The sequence below is a fragment of the Amphiprion ocellaris genome, chromosome 14 (assembly GCF_022539595.1).
Source record: "Amphiprion ocellaris isolate individual 3 ecotype Okinawa chromosome 14, ASM2253959v1, whole genome shotgun sequence".
Lineage (NCBI taxonomy): Eukaryota > Metazoa > Chordata > Actinopteri > Pomacentridae > Amphiprion > Amphiprion ocellaris.
The window spans coordinates 27,347,694-27,369,557 of record NC_072779.1 but is presented as its reverse complement, the minus strand read 5'-3'; the positions used below and the strand labels follow the sequence as shown (position 1 = coordinate 27,369,557).

The 21,864-nt window shown below is 39.5% G+C and overlaps 1 protein-coding gene across 2 annotated transcripts in view; it reads right to left on the bottom strand.

Annotated features, from left to right (window-relative positions):
- Positions 1-1,360: 1,360 nt before the first annotated feature.
- The window catches only part of alcama (activated leukocyte cell adhesion molecule a), a 64,676-nt gene continuing 44,172 nt past the window's right edge, over positions 1,361-21,864 (bottom strand). For both annotated transcript variants that reach the window (XM_023269345.3, XM_023269346.3), the window contains exons 10-16: positions 19,266-19,389; positions 18,745-18,866; positions 17,982-18,111; positions 12,115-12,141; positions 7,522-7,636; positions 6,772-6,890; positions 1,361-2,585 (exon numbers count right to left, since the gene is read on the bottom strand). In XM_023269345.3, coding sequence (XP_023125113.1) covers positions 6,806-6,890; positions 7,522-7,636; positions 12,115-12,141; positions 17,982-18,111; positions 18,745-18,866; positions 19,266-19,389 — 603 coding nt within the window. In that variant the 3' untranslated portion in view covers positions 1,361-2,585; positions 6,772-6,805. The remainder of the gene's footprint in view (positions 2,586-6,771; positions 6,891-7,521; positions 7,637-12,114; positions 12,142-17,981; positions 18,112-18,744; positions 18,867-19,265; positions 19,390-21,864) is intronic.

Genomic DNA, 21,864 nt, shown 5'->3' with positions numbered 1-21,864 from the left:
CGTCTGTTTAGCAACGCTTGAGAAAAAAATCTTTATATGTAGGTCAGGCTTCCTTGATATGCAAGCAGACAATGTGAATCTTTTCAGAGGAATAATATAGATCTTGCCAATAAATAATAACTAATCACCATTTTTAATCAGAAGTTTACAACTGTTATTACTTGCAGCCCTGGATTATGGCCCTGTATATATATACATAGGAAAATGTATAATGTATATTTATGTTTCAGATACCCTAGAAGATGGGTTTGACGCTATCTTTGGGGGCACTTGAAAGCCATGGTGTATCAGGTGAAGATACAAGACATAAATCATCTCAAGGAACGTATCACCAACACCATTACAAGCATAACTTCAACTGTGCTAATGCAAGTTCATCAACACTGGAAAACACGTATTAATATGTGTTTTCGGAACAATGGTAATCATATAGAGCTCATTATATAAATAAAAACGGTTGTCCAACATTAAATGTTTATTTTTCCTATGTATGGAAACGTATGGCCCACCCTGTACATGTGTGTATGTGTATACACACACACACGTGTGTGTGTGTATTTCTGTACTTTTAGAAAATGTTGTATTTATTTAACCACTATGATAAAATTTAACATATGATCAGCACTAACATTACATAGCATATACATCTAGTGTTTTATTTTGCCCATTCTTACTACTCTTGTTACTGAGTCCAGTGGGACTCAGTAACAACATCACAGTAAATGGAAACAAATAGGGAGTCATTATGAAAACCCCTTTGACAGAACTTTTTTTTTTTTTTAACTCAAATCTACATTTTATTGTCAACAATAATACAAAAACTCTGTGTTTACAACACTACTATGGCTTTCTCATTGTAACCTCTTTGGTTTCACTGATTAAACTGTTAAATCGAAAGGCATGAAAAAAACAGCGACTGGTACTTAACAATCTTGACCTACTGGTTTCATGCCACCACACAATATGATTTTGATAAAAAGCAAAGAAAATGGTTTACAACTCCTCTTAAACTGTCTTATCAAGGCTAAGCTGGCTTACTGGGGTTGTATTGTGGGACAAACCAGAAAAACTCAGAGGGTGACTATCTTTGTGCACCTCATCTAATCTGCCAATCCACTGTCCTCAGTGGAGGACTGGGTTATCCTTTACACCAGCTAAAACAACAACATAATAATAATACAGTAGAAAATTAGCATGGACACTAATATATGTCCATGATGTTCTTGTGTTGCAGGTACATGGGCCAGACGTGGCCATCGAACAGGCCGGGGGGGGGGGGGTCTGACACCGTGCAGTTCCTAGAGCGTGTGGTAGAAATGCTAAATGGGGATGAATAAGGTGATAACCTTATTCATCCCCATTTAGCATTTCTACCACACAGTGCCATTTAAACATCAAATGATGATTTCTTTACTGGAATAAAAGAAATAATGATCTTTCATAAGTAAGCTGCACACAGATGATAAATACATCAAATACACATGAAAAAACAAACAAATAAAACTGAACATTCAGGCATCAGTAAAGCTATTTCAAGAGAGAAAACAATGTACTGCATTAAACTGAACCTCATTTTAGCATGGACAACACAACAGAACACACTGCATTTTTTGTTGTTACACTTTTCAAATGTATTATTGTTTCCATTTACCTTCTCTGATAATCCTTTGTAACTTAAAGGAATAAAAAAGTCCTTGAGATTAACAAAATGTGAATGGCACTGAAGAGGAACAAATTTGTGTCATTTAAAAAAACTGTTCATTAGTGGTAGAGTGTGCCATAATGCTTCAATGCTCCACATTGCGTCCAATTTACATTTCCGCAACTGCAATTTAAAACGCACTCAGCTTGGTTCTTACAACACTTACAAAGAAATGCTAATACAAATGAACAAATCATTCAGAGTTCCTAATTTAATATTTTGACTATAGCTGGGGTTTTTGTGTTGTTAATGAAATATTCAAACAATTAATTTGCCAGCATTTGAAAATCAGAAATTAAGAGATGGTGAGACTATCTTTTGAATAGTCTTAGAACAGTCTCAGTAAACAGCAGGGAATTGCCTTTTTGTCTGTGCACAGCTGAACACAGGATTCTCCACACACAGCCAGATCAAAAATGAAAAGTAAAAAACATTGGCACTGTCACCCAGGGCACATGCATAATTATAATTAGTTATGCAGGCCTTAAAAAATGTACAAGGAATTTACATTCTTTGAAGAAATTCAAGAACAACAAGAAGAAGTCCTAAAGGAAAAATTAAGGTACCGAAAAACCCCTCCACACAGCTTCACAAAACTGCCAAAGTAAAACAACAGTGGACAAGAACAGACAAGAACACACAAAAAATGAATGACACAGTAACACAGGGCAGCCTCAGTGTAGATTTCAGAAAGCGAAGTGGGACAGCAGACTGAGGGCTGGACCTGGTGGAAAACTGATTGTTGCCCCGTCACGGCAGTCCAGCACGGCCACTACCAGTTACATGGCATGTGGAGCCTAACGGAGCACTTCAGCAACCAACCAGGAGTCTGTATTTTGACGCTGCAAGGCTGCTGTCAACTGCTTCTTCCCCACAGACATACCTAGAAATACAGTAATTAAAAATAATTTATTCTTCCAAGATTTTAAACAAACTGTGAAAAACAGTTGTACACAAATCTAATGTCACATTCATCTTGACAGAAAATGTGAGTTCATTACAAATAAAATCTTCAGTTTTTAGCTTTGACCATCAGCCTACTAAATATGAAGACTCTGATCTTAGTTTTGCGGTATCACTACATGTATATGTGGCAAGAAACTCCAAGGACCACATACTTTTGGAGAAAATCATGCATACTAGTATATGCCACCACTTGCAGCACACAAGCTGATATGTGGTAGCATCCTAAAATGCTCAAAAGGACAATGTTACCATGCCGATGTAAAGCAGGTTTATCAGCTTGGTTACCATGGTACCATGCTAATATTTGTAAAAAGTTGGTGAAAATTGGTGCTATATGTTTTGCAGGTGTGTGGTCATAAACACGTGTCGCAAAGTGTTGGACAATGTTGCTGATGATGGCACTAGAGTCAGAATATATATATATATATATATATATATATATATATATATATATATACACACACACAGACACACACACACACACACACACACACACACACACACATATATGTGTGTGTGCGTATGTGTGTATATAACGCGATAAATATGAATGATATTTAATCGGGATTAATTGAAATTAATTTACAGAAACCCTGTGATTTATGATTACAAATTTTAATCGTTTTACAGCAATATATATATATATATATATATATATATATATATATATATATATATATATATATATATATATATATATATATATATATATATATATATATATATATATATATATATATATAGCGGTCCCTCACTATATCGCTGTTCACTTCTCAGTCTCACTATACCGCGGATTTTTGGATTGGGTTTGGGTCTGCGGATGTTTCGTTATATCACAGAATTTTTCAGTACAGATATTTTTTCTGTTGTTCTTACTGTTGCAAGTTGCATTAAAAGGTAACGCTAGACAACATGTACCTACTCATTAGGAACATTATAATTGCTTAGAGCTTTTATTTTGATACAAACTACAATATAAATGTGGCAGGAAGTCATCAAACACACTACACTTCACACTCATGGTCCTGACACCATGACACTTAATCAAACTAACTAGGCTGACGAAACCACAAAAACACAATAAAACCTAAATACTAATAACACTGGAACACTAACATAAACCACAATAATGACATTTAAAGCCCCAACAGCCCGAACTCCCATGGTGCATTGCAGCACAATAGTTCAGTCATAGCGACCAGCGTACAGCGCTGGGCTCTGATTGGCTCAGCGACCGTAGTCAGTCTCCTCCGTCTCCCCTGAGTATAGTGCGTATGGTATAGCGGCATTCAGTATCTGGCCTGTCCGTCTCACACAGACGTCTGATTGCTGCATAGTGTTGCTCTGCGGTGATGTGAGGTGTGTCTGGAGGATTTATAAAGCCTTAAAATGTATATCAACAAGAAAAACACTCAGAGAGCGCAATACTCCGCCACGACTGTTCATTCTCTGACCTGGCGCTGAACACAGATGTGTGTTATGCATGTGTGCGTGAATCGCCTGACCTAAATATGTAGCGGGACATATGTGATGGACTCAAAAAACCTCACAATTTAATCAATCAATCAATTGTTCCTTGTATCAATTCCAATAAGTCGGCAACGGCAGATTTGTAGTAGGATCACATGATCATCAGCAGGGAGCTGAGGCAGCGTTCACTTGTTGTCCTGGTTACAGTGACGCATGCCGGCCACTGTATCTCGCAATGGGAAATCTTTAACAAATCCGTGGATCCAGACTATAAGCCGCATCACTGCCAAAATCTAACCACTTGGTCCTTGTGTCATTTCTGACCTTCCCTGAAAATTTCATCCAAATCCATTGGTCTGTTTTGAGTAATATTGCACAGGACAGACAGATTCACAGAGAAACGTACACTGATCGTCACATAACTCTGCCACGTTCCTTGGCAGAGTTATAATAAAATAAATATTCTAGCATCGGATTTGTGTATAATTGTGTTCATTTGCATTTACTTCATTTTGTTTATTATTTTTGAGCGGTCCGTGTTTGTTGTACTGAGCGGTGAATAAAACCTGCAGAAAACTGTCCTGTCCTACTGAGGGATGTTTAGCATGGAAGACAGCAAAAGACATGAGCATAAAAACGCAAAATAATTGTAACCGGCCTGACCTACAGCCCTGGAGATGGGTGAGTCAACCAATATTTAAGGGTTACAATGTGGTCCCTATATCACGGATTTTCGTCTATCGCTGGAGGGTCTGGAACATAACCCTCGCGATATACGAGGGACCACTGTATATATGTGTATATATATATATATATATATATATATATATATATATATATATATATATATATATATATATATATATATATATATATATATATATATATATATATATATATATATATATATATATATATATATATATATATATATCCCAAAGTACAGACCAGTGCAGAAACATTCTGCACTGGTCTGAAGTGAGAGACGGCTGGCCAAGTGCAGCTTCACAAGTTCAAATCCAAGGATTTCAGAAATGCGTCTCAAGAACAAGCAAGCGGTAGCTATGAAAGAGAATCACAACAATACTTTCTGGCCTCTTATATACCCTTGGAATATAATTAAGCTTAAGCATGTCAAAAAGGACATAAAGTATTATGAAATCAGCTGCATTTCTTGTCATGTTCATTGTATTCTTCAAATAAAATACCTTTAGTGGTACCAGGCATTGAAATGAACAAGAAATTGAAGAAAACAAGGGTGGCCTAATAATTTTTTTCCATGAATGTATCTTTCAGACCAGCATAACATGATTTTCCAGTGCGACATGACTGTAGTGGCCTATGATAAATATGTAGAAAATGAGGAGGGAATCTAAAGTCCCTTCTAAGATACACACTCTAGAATGCAGTCACTTTACTGTATTGGTGAAGCCACCAGTGTTTATTATCCCATGTCTAAAAGAAGGTTAATAGTAATTTTGCTGTCAGCCAGTGTCACTGTGCTTGCAGGCAAAACAGTAATTTGTAAAATGGCATTTTGACCTGGTCAGTCTTGGCTTTCTTGGGCACCCACCTTCACAAGGCAGAAGTAGTAGTAGTAGTGGTTGAGCGGCATACAATATTACAAATTTGATGCAGGACCTAAAAAGTATATGCTCAATGGAATGTAGTAAGCTCATTCGGGTAACTCGGGCAAAGGCTGCACTGAGGCAACGCATGCTAGAGTTTACTCCTAAAGGAGAGAAAATTTTAGTTGAGACGGCGAAAGGACAGCAAGAATGACTGAATTTATCATGCTAGATGAGCACCCAATCCTGTGATGGAGAATACAGATTTTTATTCTCTTTTGGGTTTGTGGAGCCCTTACCTAACCAACATTTCAGATGGTGCCATATCAGAGCTTTACAACAAAGTACAAGAAACATAGCATTAAGGAACAACTTGGATGCAGAAATGCATTTTTTTAATGCATTGTAGGGTTGTTGAGTCATCAAGCATGGGCATTAGATATTTTTTAATGACTTTAATGTACTTGAAGTGTGTACTATTGAAGAAAAATTGGATTGACACTGGTAAAGCAGATACAAAATATGAAATGACTCAGATAAGCCTGGGGGCAGAAAAAAACTTGATCATGACTACTTAATGATCTACATTTCAGTCACTACTTCGTACCCATTAAGTTGTCTGACAACAGGAAGAACAGAAAGAATATGTAAATGAGAACAGCTGGCACATTCTAGAGTTGGTGGACTTTGAGAAAACAGCTCATCCTGAATGACTCATCTCACTGTACTTCTACAGTTAAGGCTTTTTTCACTGGTCATCCCAAAGTGCTTAACAATGTCCGTAGAAGTTCTCACTGATCTAAGTCAAGGTATTGATGAGTGCTAAAACAAATCCAACTAGACTTGCTTGAGTTTCTCAAAGAGGCCAATATGCAACATTTTTTTCTGTTGTTTTTTTTGTCCCATCAGATTTTGTTTTAACTTTATCACTGTAATGAGATTGTAGCAAATAATTTACTGAGAACTAAAAGTTGTTTCTCTAAGCGACAATTATACTTAACATCTTGACTCCGGTCAAATTATTAAGCATAATATAGACCTGTGTTTGTGTATGCAAGTCCTTACCTCTTTCATTCATGAAATAGAGCCTTAGTGCCTTTTAAACAGTGTGATTGTTCTCCTCTAGCTTCTGGCTCTCCTCAGATGTTTCAACTCCATTCTCACCGGTTTTCCAGCTTCCTTGTCTGTAATGAATACAGAATCCTAAAATCAAGATGTGGGGTGACTCACAGCACAGCCAGTCACGCCACAGCAGGCTGCAGGCTCACTTCTTCAATGCACAGAAATTATGTTTCTAATTTCTCCACGAGAGTCACACCAGCAGCTGCTGCATCTCCCACCAGTTAGTACATACATCCTCACATTGTTATCAGTAACTCATTGACATGTAATCTTTTTTGGTAGACAGAAGTATTTATTCAGTGCGTTTTCAGTGTGTTTTTATGTGTTGTATTTTATTGTTGGAGACTGTCAAAGAAGAATTTCTGTCACCATTTGGGACAGACAAAGTCTATCTATGACAATAAAGTCTATCTATCTATCTATCTATCTATCTATCTATCTATCTATCTATCTATCTATCTATCTATCTATCTATCTATCTATCTATCTATCTATCTATCTATCTATCTATCTATCTATCTATCTATCTATCTATCTATCTATCTATCCCATTATTCTAAATTTACTCTCTAGGGTACAAATTCCATTTCTTTGGTTTAAAATGCAGCATGAGGTAAGAGCATTGCCATGGGAACTTCAGTGGGAACTTGAAATTTGACAGTGAAATGTTTGTGCTCAGGTGTGTTTCTATACCTTGAATTTTTTATGTAGAGCCAGTAGATGAGCCCCACTAGAGCAGCAGCTACGATGAGCCCCACCACGACACCCACGATGAGTCTTGCCTGGTCTTGTGAATCCTCTGGAGATTCTGTAAACAAACAGCCGCTCCATGCTTTAGCTGCAGACTACCACACAAAGTCGCAGAAGAAGCTTTCCAACAGAGCACGTAAAGACATTCAGTGAAAGGCAGAAGGATGTGATGAAAGGCTGTGATGACAACACAAACATGCATCTTCAAGCAATCAAGCGATTTCAGCTCAGGATCAATAAAATATTTTTTATTCTGATGAACTATTACGATCCTTGCTAACATTTTAGCTTAGCCCGCACTACAGAGATCTGAATTTTCATCAATTTTTCAAATTTGCCTCTGTTGCACTAGTTTATACTCAAGCAAAAATGTGTCATCAGCTGAGACTTCATCACCATGAATCAACATCTCTCCATTTTCTCACCAGTTATTCTGCTGTACTACAGATGCTGAACAATACTGTCTGCATCTTACAAAGCATAGCAGGAATGTGGAACCTGTTCTTGTCATGGTTAATTTGTGTTATTCAACAGAGTGACATGTGACACTCTACAGAGTACTTGGCGTTACTCTGAAGAGCCCATTTTAGGCACATCTTTGGGTTTCTAAATTTATTTCAGGGGTCTACTACATTATATTTACATGCTTTAATGTAAAGGAACACATTATTTTTTTCTCATATTGTTGCTGCAGCACCTCTTTCCACCCTTTGTCTGGTATGCTCTGTTTTAGCTCTGAAGGATAATTGTCATTTATTTCTACTCGCTATATTTCCCATTATTCCCTATATTAGGGTCCGAGCACCGAACGGTGCGAAGACCCTATTGAAACCCATGGGTTTCTTTTTGTTCGTCTTCTTTTTCTTTCTTCTTCTTTCTTTGGCAGACCTCTCATTTGGACTTTTGAGGACCTAAAAATACTTGAAAAATGTGTGAAACTTTGCACACACATCAGGACCGGCAAAAAATTTGATATTTTAGGGGAAATACATAGGTGTGAGCCAAAACGGCTCCATAGCGTCCCCCTGGAATATGTGTGACATACAGGCAGCACGTTTCACCTACAGCTCCCAAATTTGATAGGCATATGCAGCACATCAGGCTGGACAAAAAAGTCAGTGATAGCCAGTGACAGGAAGTCCACCATTTTGAATTGACAGTTTGAAATTTGAAGATTTTTGCTCATTTTTAAGAGCTATAAACTCAAAGGGTGTAACTCTAAAACACCTCAGATTTGGCCAGTACATACAGTACTGGCCTTAGTGATGAAAAGTCATTAAAATGTTCTGCATAAGTCAAAGGGCATGGCTGTGGTGGTCTCTGGAAGTTTGATCCTTTGCCATGAAACATCAGGTGCTATGTAAATGTCCTGAACATGCTCCAATCTGCCTGAAACTTTACAGGTATGATCAGTGTCCTGCCCTGATCACATCCAGATGCTATGACTGTCACGGCGCTATGACTGTGAAATACATTCACAGTCATAATGCCACCTGCTGGCAACAGGAAATGCCATTTTTAACACTTTGATGTACTATTCTTAGCCCATTGCACATATTCATCTCAAATTTGGTGACATAAGCCTTAAGACGCTGATGATGATTCACAGAGAAAATGGTGACTTGTCATCAAACTGTGACGGCGCGCTGAATTTCGATGTCTTGCAATGACTACTGAAGTGTTTATATCTCAGTTACACATGATCATATCTGTGCCAGACTTCATATGTTAGACACCAGGCCCAGTCTGAAGACATCCACACTCAAAAATTTTGAAATAATCATAGCGCCACCTATTGTTAAAAGGAAGTTTAGGCATTACATTTGCACATCCCTGTGGCCCAAATTTTGTCATATAATTCTGAAAATTGGTCAGCTCAGTCTTCAGCTCTTGACAATGCCATATGGTGAAGATTTTGACTTTTGATACAACGCTGTTGATGTGGTAACCCATAGCCGCTGTGACAAACAAAGTACTTTTTGACAGGCTAAAAATGCTCAAAACCACACCAAAATTACCACACACATCACAGTCGGATAAAGGAAGGACATTGTATGCATCTTGGCACTGCATGTGCCATAGCGCCCCCTGCAGCATCCCCTAAACCCAACAGGAAGTCCACCGATTTGAATTAAGTGTGGGATTTTTGGTGATTTATGTCATTTTCAAGAGCTATAACAAGAGCTATACAGGGTAACTCCAAGAGACTTCGAATTTGGCCAGGACGTAGTGATTAAAAGTTTTCAAAATGTTCTACAAAAGTCTGAGTAGCCATGGCAGTCTCCAGAATTTTGATGCTTCGCCATTAAACATCAACTGCTGTGTAACTGTCCTCAGCATAGGGCTGGGCGATAAATCGATTTTATCGATTAATTCGACTTTGTACTTAATGTCGATTTGTTTTAATGAAAATCGATTTTCTCATCAACATCCGCCACCAACGCCTTCCCGCTGGGCTCCCGTAGTTCAGAGTGCGCGCCCCTCCCCCCCGCGCTTGATACACAAACAACATGGCGGCGACCGGTGCAGAGCTAAAGGCTCGTGTCCACTAGATGCGATTTTCCCGCACAGCAACGCACCGCATCTGAAAATCGCACGGATGGCGGGCAGTCACTAGCGGACCACAACATGGTCACATGACAGCGCTGAGATACAGCAGGCCGCTACGTGGTCACCTGACCGAGCTTTCAGCTGGACAGTCCGGCAGACAAGTCGGATAAACACAGCAGCTCGGCCGCAAACTTTCCCTTTTATTTCAAAAACACGTCAGCGAAAAGTATTTCTGAAATCATATGAGGCGAGAAATAATCCGTGCAGCAGCTGAATCTGTCCTCGTTTTAGGTCACCGACACCTAGTTTAGAAGTTTGAGGACAACTGTCCACGATGCGTGAAATTTGCATAAAATAGAAGTCCAGTCTACTTTATGCAAATGAGCTGAATGAACTTTGATGCTTTGCCATGAAAGACGATGTGCTGTGTCAACCCCCTGTACATGCTGCAATCTGTCTCAAATTTTAAATAATTGAAAACAGTCCTGCCCTGATCACATTCTGTGTTCTTCACAGAAGAAGAACACACTGGAGACAGAGACGGTACAGGCAGGAATCCGGGGGAATTGGATAGGTGGTAGTTTGAACGGTGTGATCAGTGCTTCTCAACAATAACAGAGACGCTGTCTGTGGTAGTATTTTTGTGATTACTCCATTCTTCTCCGGTGAAGCTGGCTGCTGCAATATCCACTCACAGTCATAGTGCCACCAGCTGAACGGACAGGAAGTGCTGCATATCTAGCCTGCACATGCTCCAATCTACATGAAATTTCACGTGTGATAAAAGTCCGGCCCTCGTCACAGCCATAGGCCAAAAGTCAAAATTAATATTCGGACATCACCACAACAACCGAATATTTGGCTATTCAGGTCCAGCCCTACTAATATTACAGTCAGCTCTTTGTTTGTAAAATCTGCCACTCTGGTCCATGTTTGGGATTGGTCATATGATGCCAGTTCTGCTTCTATAATGTGAATACGCTCAGAGGTAGAATTACAAACCCAGGGTTGGCTTACTGAGTTGATAGCCAGCTTCTTAAGATCGCTTATTCCGATTGCGGCTGCTAGGTTGAGGAAACCAAATTATGAAAAGATACCCTGGATATGCTGAACTTTGTAGCACAGGCCCCAAATGAGAGCAAATAAAGAGCAACAAAGCTTGCAGTGAGAACAGGACGTGTTGATACAATGGGATAGATGAGGGCTTTCACTTGAGTCCTGCGTGAAGCAGAAATGAATGTTGATTCTTGACTATCTTTGAGGCTTATGCTTGTCTGGTAGAACGAGGTGAGGACAGGGGAGAGGAGAAGTGGACGGCTGTATTTTCTTTCAAATGGTAGCATTTTGTTGTTTTGCTTGTTGTTGTTGATGTTTAGTTTTTGCCTTTTCCAAATTTGCCTACTACAGCTTTGAATAAATAAATAAAATAATGAATAAAATGTCATGTTGTAGTTCAAATGTTGCCATTATCAGAGATGCAGGGATAGATCTGATGACTTCATCACTCTTGAAAACCTTGAAAATATGTGGTTGTTCTCCCACCAACTGGCCTAGTCTCCATCATGTCCACTGTGGGATGCTGCTGCTGACCTTCCTCCAGCCCACTGCTTCCAGCTGCCCATTTCCACCAATCTACTCTGCATTGCCCTTACTATACTTGATTTGCTCATCTACATATTTTTGAATTTACCAGCTATATATGTAGTATATTTAATGCCAGAGCCATACACCATAGCAGTAAACTATAATCAGTTTCCTTGTTAGTTGTACTTTGCATGTATCATCTGTGTTATCATGCATTTATCAAATTGTGTGTTTTATGGTCCTTGCCCTTGAATGTAAGTGTGTGCCCAGTCAGAGAATCCAATAGAGTCTCAGTGGAGTCAGGTTAAACAGATTAAACTTGCCATGATACAATTATTACCACAAAGCTAAGATGACATTTTTGAAGAAAGTCTGGGAAAATATGGGAAAACAAAATCTTACCTCTTCCTTCAGGGTCCTCCTTAAAAACTGAAATCAAAGAGAAATAAATTAGAACTCAAATTATATACACTAAACAACAGTGAAAAAGCATATATAGTGCTTGATAAATGTATCAGACCACCCAGTGTAAGATGTTTGCCGCTGCTGCCCTAAATTAACAGCATTGCTGATTACCAAAATATCCTTTTATGTTTCTGAAATGGTTAATCACCCAGTACACAAGCTATTTAATCAAAATCTTGAATCTTGAATGCTGAAATATAATTATTGTTGTAATCCATCAATTTTCAAACTTACTATTTTACAAAACAGCAGAAAAAAACAGTGGAGCACATTAGTATTTTTTGATTGAGATGCTAAATTGAGACGCTAAAAATTTGCTTGCTTGCATTCCTGAACAGAGTATTTGTTTTAGTGGTTGGATGTTATTCTTGATTCATTTCTGACTTCTCAGAAAAGTCCCATGTGCTGGCTCAAATATGGGTATAAAAACATGAATTTAATTTGAAATTCCTGACTCCTGTTCAAAATGGTGAAGTGTAGGGAACTCATTGAGAAAGACAGAGTCTAAATTAAAGCATTTCATGATGCTGGATGGTCTTTGAGACAAATAGGGAACACATAAAGTGTTCTCACAGTGTGGTCAAGTATACTTTGAACTCAACTGCAGAGATTCTTTCTTAGAAAATATGGCAAGGAAGAGGCCAAAAAACAAAGCTAACAAGCAGATGTCAGACAACTCAATATTTCAAGTATGAGAGACATAAGGAAGACCACTGCTGATCTTGGTTCTAGATCAGAATGGTTCTAGATCAGAATCTGAGAAAGTCCCAGAATGACAATAAGCAGATGACTGAAGGAACAAGGGCTAAAGAGAAGAATAGCTGCTAAGAAGCCATTATTGAGGCCTGAAACATCCAAAAATTGCTAAAAATTTCCAGGGAAGAGCATGATCCCCTCGCTTAAGAAGCTGGGCCGCAGGGCATTATTCCAACATAATGACCCCAAACACACCTCCAAGATGACCACTGCCTTGCTAGAGAAGCTGAGAGTAAAGGTGATGGACTGGCCAAGCATGTCTCCAGACCTAAACCCAATTGAGCATCTGTGGGGCATCCTTAAACGGATGGAGGAGCGTAAGGTCTCTAACATCCACCAGCTCCGTGATGTCATCATGGAGGAGTGGGAGATGATTCCAGTGGCAACCTGTGAAGCTCTGGTGAACTCCATGCCCAGGAGGGTGAAGGCAGTGCTGGAAAATAATGGTGGCCACACAAAATATTGACACTTGGGCCCAATCTGGACATTTTCAGTTCAGGGTGTACTCACTTTTGTTGCCAGCAGTTTAGACATCAATGGCTGTGTTTTAGTTATTTTGATGGGAAGATAAAATGTACACTGTTATCCAAGCTGTACGGTGACTACTTTACATTGTATGAAAGTTTCATTTCGTCAGTGTTGTCCCATGAATAGATATCATTAAATATTTGGAGAAATGCAAGGGGTGGACTCACTTTTGTGAGATACTGTATATATATATATATATATATATATATATATACCACCCTTGTTGAAGAAAACAAGGGTGGTGTAACAATTTTCATTTCAATCTCTGGTACAACTAAAGGTACATTTGTACATTTGTTCGGACAAATATTATGATAACAAAAAAATAGCTCATAGGTGTTTAAGTTAAGAGCTGATATCTAGCCTTTTTCCATGGTTTTCTTGATAATAACCAAAATCACTTAAGTTCTTACATCAATAGCTATGGCATTGTACTGCAAAAAACAGTGCTTTTAGGCATTCCATCTTTTCTTTCCTGTCTATTTTAGTCACAAGACACACAAAGGAGTTAGTACTTGATTGCATAACCATTGTTTTTGATGACTGCAGCCATGTGTCTTGGCATGCTCTCCACCAGCTTCTGACATTCTCCTGCTGTCACAGCAGCCCATTCCTGTAGGGCTGGACTAGAATATCCAAATATTCCAATTACCATTGCAACAACACATCATCAGTACGGTAAAACTAACCTGGCTCACGATGGTCTGAAATTTTATTTTGAGATTCGAATATTTGAATCACCACCCCCACTCCCCCACTGCACACTCCCCCCTCGTCGGACGATGTTGCATGATCGTCCAACGTTACAAGTTGATAGTACGTTACAAGCCGATCCGAATATTCGACTCGTTCCTTTATTACCTTTTAGACTGTTTTCAAGTGTAGCCCATTACATGACCTGGTTCATTTTCCCTTCACGCAATTGCATTTGCCCTGTTCCACTCATACTGAACAACCCCAGATCGTCATTGATCCACCCCCATGTTTTACTATAGAAGCAAGACAGTCTGTTTCGTAGGCTTCTCCAGGCTTCCTCCTAAACAGTATGTTGGCTGGAGTGGGCGTCAACTGAAAATTGGATTCATCGCTGGAGAAAACCTTTGCCCAATCATCAACAGTCCAGTCCTTGTGATCCCCAGAGTAACCAGGCTTTCCTCTGCCTTTCGTTTCCGTGCCCTGTGTGACTTCAGACCAGCTTCAAGGAGTCACTTTCGAACTGTCCTTACTGAACAAGTAATGTAAGCAGGAAACCAATCTAGGCCTTTGCATGTGCAGTGCTGCTTGTGACATGAAATGACCTCTTATATACCCTGGGAATACAATTAACCTCATGCATATCATATATAAAGAGATGCTGAGCACTTGTTGGCCCTTTTGCCTCCACTCTGCGGTCCATCTCATCCCAAACCATCTCGATTGGGTTTATGTCAGGTGACTGTGGAGGCAGGTCACCTGATGCAGCACTCCATCACTCTCCTTCTTGGTCAAATAGCCCTTACACAGCCTGGAGATGTGTCCTTTTGGAAAATAAATGATGGTTCAACTAAATGCAAACCAGATGGGATGGCATGTCGCTGCAGGATGCTGTGGTAGCCATGCTGGTTCAGCGTGCTTTCAATTTTGAACAAATCCCCAACAGTGTCACCAGCAAAGCACCCCCACGCCATCACACCTCCTCCTCCATGCTTCACAGTGGGAAGCATGCATGCACAGACCATCCATTCATCTTTTCTGCATTGCACAAAGACATGGCAGGTGGAACCAAAGATCTCAAATTTGGGCTCATCAGACCAAAGCACAGATTTCCATTGGTTGAATGTCCATTGCTTGTGGTTCTTGGCCCAAACATAAACTTCTGCTTGTTGATTTTCCTTAGTAGTGGTTTCTTAGCAGCCATTTGACCATAAAGGCCTGACTGGCGCAGTCTCCTCTGAACAGCTGATGTAGAGATGTGTCTGCTGCTAGAACTCTGTATGGCATTTATCTGGGCTCTAATCTGAGGTGCTGTTAACTTGTGATTTCTGAGGCTGGTGACTCGGATGAACTGATCCTCAGCAGCAGAGGTGACGGTCTTCCTCTCCTGGGTTGGTCCTCATGTGAGCCAGTTTCATTGTAGCACTTCACGGTTTTTGTGACTGCACTTGGGGATACATTCAAAGTTTCTGCGATTTTTTCAGACTGACTGACCTTCAGTTCTTAAAGTAATGAGGGACTGTCGTTTCTCTTACTTACCTGATACCAATCAGTCACTTGCCATAACATGGATTCTAACAGCTGTCAAATCGGGCTGTCAACTGTGTATCAACCTGCCTTCTGCACAACACAACCCCATTAAAAAGGCTAAATATTCCAGAAATTAACTTTGACATAGGCACACCTATGAAGTGAAAACCATTTCAGGTGCCGAGAGTGTGCAAAGCAGTAATCAAATCAAAGGGTGGCTATTTTGAAGAATCTAAAACATGGAATCATGGTTCAGATGCCTTCAGTGAGAATCTATGATGTAAATAGTCATGAAAATAAAGAAAAAACATTAAATGAGAAGGTGTGTCCAAATTTTTGACTGGTAGCGTATGTGAAAAAGTAACTGACATCTATCAATCTATCAATCTATCAATCCACCAAATGACCAAATTCATTTGACAATTGGGTTAACTTTATCTAGCCACACCCACATATGATTACTGCCAGACTTGTTGAATCTAAACATCACTAAGTAGAACCTGGCAATCTGGCATTGTGAAGTAGCCGAAGGGTCTCAAAAAGCAGCATATGATGCCATTTTTTAAAGAGGTTCAAGAACTGATGCAAAAAAGTCATTGATATTTATCAGTTCAGAAAGGGTTAAAAAAAAAAAACATTCCTGAATCTCTGGGACTCCAGAGAACCACAGTGAGAGACATTATCCACAAATGGAGGATACATGGAATAGTGCTGAACCTTCTCAGGAGTGGACCAACTACCAACTTTTCTCCAAGAGCGCATTAATAACTAATCCAGGAGGTCACAAAAGAACCCAGACAAACATCAAAAGATCTACAGGCCTCACTAGCCTCAGTTAAGGTGATTCCACAATTAGGAAGGCTTGCTAAAAAACATCTAGATGAGTCCCAAGACTTTTGGAATAACATCCTGTGGACTGATGAGTCAAAAGGGGAAATTTCTGGAAGACACAGGTCCTGTTATGTCTGGTGTAAAGCTAATACTGCATTCTACAGAAGAACACGATACCAACAGTGAAACATGGTGGTGTCATAGCTGATGGAGCCATGAATTCTACTCTCTATCAGAAAATCATCCTGGAGAATATCCACTGTCAGTTCAACACCAATGGGTTATGCAGCAGGACAAAGGCCAAAAGAACACAAGAAAGTCCACAGCTGAATGGCTCAAAAAGAACAAAATTAACACTTTGGAGTGGCCAAGTCAAAGTCCGGACTTCAATCCAATTGAGATGCTGTGGCAAGACCTTAAAAGGGCAGTTCATGATTGAAAACCATCTAATGTGGCTGAATTAAAATTATTCTGCAGAGAACAGTGGGTCAGAATTCCTCCATGGTGATGTAAAAGACTGATCACAGGCTAAGGCAAACATTTAACTGCAGCCGTTGCTGCCAAGAGCGGCCCAGCCAGTTATTAGGTTCAGGGGGGCAATTACTTTGTCAAAGGAGTGATACAAGTTTTTCGTTAAATCTTCATTAAAACATAATTTAAAAATGTAATTTTGTGTTTTGTGGGTTATCTCTGTGTAATATTCAATAAATATAAATATTAGATCTAGTTCTGTAGCTTCTTTTGTCTTAGAACCAGAAGTGCACTGTTACAATAAGCAGTCCTGATTAAAATAGGCTCAAATAGTCAAACTGCACTCAAAGCTGCAGTCGGAATGTGGAATCAAACTGGCAGCAACACAATCATCAACACAAGTTACCAGTTTGTTTCCTATTGAGTTAACTGCTGAAAAATTGTATGGTGTATCGATGATCAACAGGTTGACAAGCTCAGAAAAGCTGTCACTATACAGCAAATTTCTGCAATTCCGCATTTTAGGGAACATTAAAAGTAACATTTCAGAAAATAGTTTTTCAGTTTCATTGTATTTCAACTAATTTGTCTCTCTGTGTTAAACTACAGTGGTGCAAAAAAGTTTTCGGACACACCATGCATTTGTGAAATATTGCATTAAGAATCACTCTTAGGTCTGCAAATGCAATTTATTTTAGTACAGTTACAGCCAAAATACTAAACAAATCCTTAAAAAAGTCATTAAAAATTTAAAACTGATTGCTTCCATAAAAATACATAAGAAATTTCAAGTATTGGGCAATGTTATTTTGTTATTTTGGTGTCAGTGTTCCACTAATGAAGGTCGTGCTTTTTATTAAAAGACACAATTGTCATTGCCGTGCTTTGTGTCTATACGAAGCCAGCCTGTTTGAAAGTGCTTCAAAGACAAAAATGGCTAAAACAAGGAACCTAACACAGGAAACACACCTGAAGATACAGAAGCATTAACTTACCAGAGGAAACATTGATTGACATGGTATCTTCTCCCAGCTTGTTGCTGACACTGCAGGTGACAGTCAGGTTCACCTTGGGTATCACAGTGATTTTATGGGTGGCCTTGCCGTTGATGTAAGAGCTCTCCTCCTGGAAGCATACCAAAAACACATTAATACGAATAAAGGGCTTCTGAAATCTCTGGAGAAATAGCTTGAAAATGTAGCAGCCTCTTTAGTTACACACAAATGAAGACATTTTCTATATTGTGGAGAGTACTTGGAGATAGGTAATAGTGGGGAAAATACTGCAAAAGTTAACACCAGACAGGGGAGCTGAGTTCTGCTGACATGCTGTGAATTCTGACAATAAACCCAAACTGCCAATTCAATCTGAATATACAAGTAGACACAAAAATCCTCTTCCTTTGCCAACTTGAATCTAACAGAAAAATGTTGACTTGTTGTTAGACCATTGTTTGTGATGAGACCTGAGGTAGTTAATCACAAAACATCTTGATGTTGAGTGTTTATTCTCTTGGATTAAGAGTTCCTGTATCATTTAGGAAAATCTCTCAAGATAAAAAACATTAAAAACACACAGGATTGACTGAAAATGCACTATCAGGTACTTACAGCAGCATTCATTTCTACTGCAGACTACTATTCTTACTATGCACTGTGAGACTGTGGGAAAATGCCACCATTTATCATCTGTTTAACAAGGATTTAGCAATTACAAGCGCATATTCACTACTTTTAACACATATACTCCAACACTTACATTTGTGTTATTGATGCTCCACTTGAAGATTGGCTCTGGTGCTCCCTCAGCTTCGCAGGTCAGGACTTTGTGTTTAGCATCATCAGCAAGGTGTTTGTTCAGGCTTGTGATTAAAGGCTTTCCTGATAGAAAGACAAAAATCTTATTGACATAGTTTGGTTCAGTAATATTTTATCATACACCAATACAGAATGTGATATACAACAAGTTTAGAAAATTTTATGAACTCCAGCTTTTTCCAGAAAAATGGATTAAATCCAGATTAATTGTGATGCACTTGTGAATTCCATGGACTGGACAGACTGTGCATCATTTCATGAGAGAGAAAGGCACATGAGTGAACCGGTGCAATATAAAACGTGTCTCCAACACTTTGGTCTATCAGTTCACATCTCAGGCATTGGCTTTAAAAAAAATTGTTAATTAATAAAAAGAAAAAACTCCAAAAATCGAGTAGACGCGCTGTTTCTGACTACTGTCAGTGTTGACGATGTGACGTCTTGACACACACACTTACTGACCTTCTATGACCAGTTCAAAGCTCTGACGTCGCGTGAGGCCAGCCATGGAAACTTCACATATGTAGACTCCTGCATTAGTGTAGGTCAATTTGCTATACTCTGGCTCCTTCACGGTCTTTCCATTCTGAAAATCAGAACCATATTCAGTCTGTTTTCTAAAGTGAAGTGTTAAACAGTGAAGTGTAAAAGCAAAAGAAGCACACAGATTTGTTTTTTATCCAGTGTCATTTTCACTTTTCCAAATGCTCTTACAGCTGGCCCTACCAATGACAAGCTACGAATGTATTAATGCAAGATATTTTCCATACCCGCTTGGACTCTAAGCTGCAGAAATGTTCATTCCAGAATTTAGTATGGAAATTCAGCAGCCATTAAGTGATTATGAAATCAAGTATCAATGGGATGAGGATGCTGTATCTAGTCTTCTGTATTTCCTCATTGGCTTTGCGCTTTACCACAGTTTATTCCACTTTTGCAGCTACAGCTAGACTCAAGAATAACCTTTTCTGAATTTTAATTATGTTTAAAACTAGACTCAGTTTACTATATCAACTAACTGTAGATAAACCTTTGATCCATTCAATTCAATTCAATTTTATTTATATAGCGCCAATTACAGTCAAATTGTCTCGAGACGCTTTACAGAAACCATATGCCTGACCCCCAGAGCAAGCCAAAAGGCGACAGTGGCAAGGAAAACACCCTTTTAATAGGGAAAAAAACCTCAAGCAGAACCCGGCTCTAATGTGGGGGGGACCCATCTACTTGCTGGCCGGGCGGGTTGAGAGGGACAGAAGAGGTAGAGAGGTGGAGATGAAACTGTTTTTGTATAAATCTGATCCATAGTCTCCACTTATGAACATTTCTAAATCTCCCGTCCCGTTTATAAATGTGACATAATCCATTTTTTTCTATATTTTACCATTTGCATTTTTACCAGAGCAGAGGATTTTCAATCTAGCACTTCTAAACATTCAGCGCGTCTGGAACTGGGAATCTAGTCAAGGTTGAAGGAATCATGAAGAAAGAAGGATATATGAAAATTTTGAAAGAAAACCTCAAGCAGTCAGCTGCAAAACTGGGTCTGGGTGGTTGCTTTGTCTTCCAACATGACAATGACCCAAAACATACATCGCTCCCGGTGAAGAATTACCTCCAGAAGACCAAAGTGAACTTACTGACTGGCCTGCACAAAGCCCTGACTTGAATCCCATTGAAAATACAGACCTGATCAAAATCTTAAGACCAGTTGAAAAATAGCTAGAATTTACCTTTTGCACATTTGGATCTTAATGAGGTTCTAAGTAGAGCTACAATATGCAAAAGCAAGAAGGGGGAGTGAGACAAAAAGCACTTTGAAAAAGTCATTTATTGAAAACAACAAGTAAACTGAAATAGGCTGTTTTGATAAACATGATCAAAAGTTTAAGACCATCGCTCAAAAAATTACAAAAGACTCTCCAAACCAGAACAAAAAATTTTCTCAGTAGGACTCAGTAATGAGTAGCTCCACAGTTCTTGTTAATCACTTCAAAAAAAATTTGGGTATGCTTGATGCGAGTGTTTCCAGGAGGCTGGTGGGAACATTGCTCCAAGTGGTGAAGATGGTTTCACGAAGGGCATCAACTGTCTGGAACTGATGGCCATTTTTATAAACTTCCCTTGCCATCCATCCCCAAATGTTCTCTATGGGATTTAAATCAGGGGAACATGCGGGATGGCCCAAAAGAGTGATGTTATTCTCCCCGAAGAAGTCCTTCGTCAAGCGAGCATTGTGAACTGCAGCGCTGTCCTGTTGAAAAACCCAGCTGTTACCACAGACGAGGGCCCTCAGTCATGAGGGATGCCCGCTGCAACATCTGCCGCCGTTTGACGACCCTGCACCACCTGAAGCTCCAGTGTTCCACTGAATGAAAAAGCACCCAGATCATGATGGGTAGAAAACATCTCAGGTGGGATCTCCTTGTCATGCCAGTAACGCTGGAAGCCATCTGGACCGTCAAGGTTAAATTTTTTCTCATCAGAGAATATGACTTTTTTCCACCTTTCAATGTCCCATGTTTGATGCTCCCTGGCAAAGTCTAAACGGGCAGTTTTGTGGCATTGTAGGAGACGAGGTCTTTGAACTTGTTTTTTGTTTTTGAAACCCTTTTCCCGCAGATGCCGTCTGATGGTTATTGCGCTGCAGTCGGCACCAGTAAGGGCCTTAATTTGAGTCGAGGACCGCCCTGTGTCTTGACGGACAGCCAATCGGATCCTCCGGCTCAGAGCAGGTGTAATTTTTTTGGGGTCTACCACTTGACTTTTTTGTTCCATAATGCTCAGGATCTTACAAAAAATTTAGAATGACTGTCTTACTGCGTCCAACCTCAGCAGCAACGGCACGCTGCGAGAGGCCTTGCTTATGCAGCTCGACGATCCGACCACGTTCAAGAAGAGAAAGCTTCTTAGCTTTAGCCATCAGGAGGGCATGACCGTGTGAATGCCTGACAGAAAATGAGAATTTTGAGCAGATTTGGGCTGTTATAGCCTGTGGTCTTAAACTTTTGATCAGCTGATAAACAGCCTATTTCAGTTTACTTGTTGTTTTCAATAAATG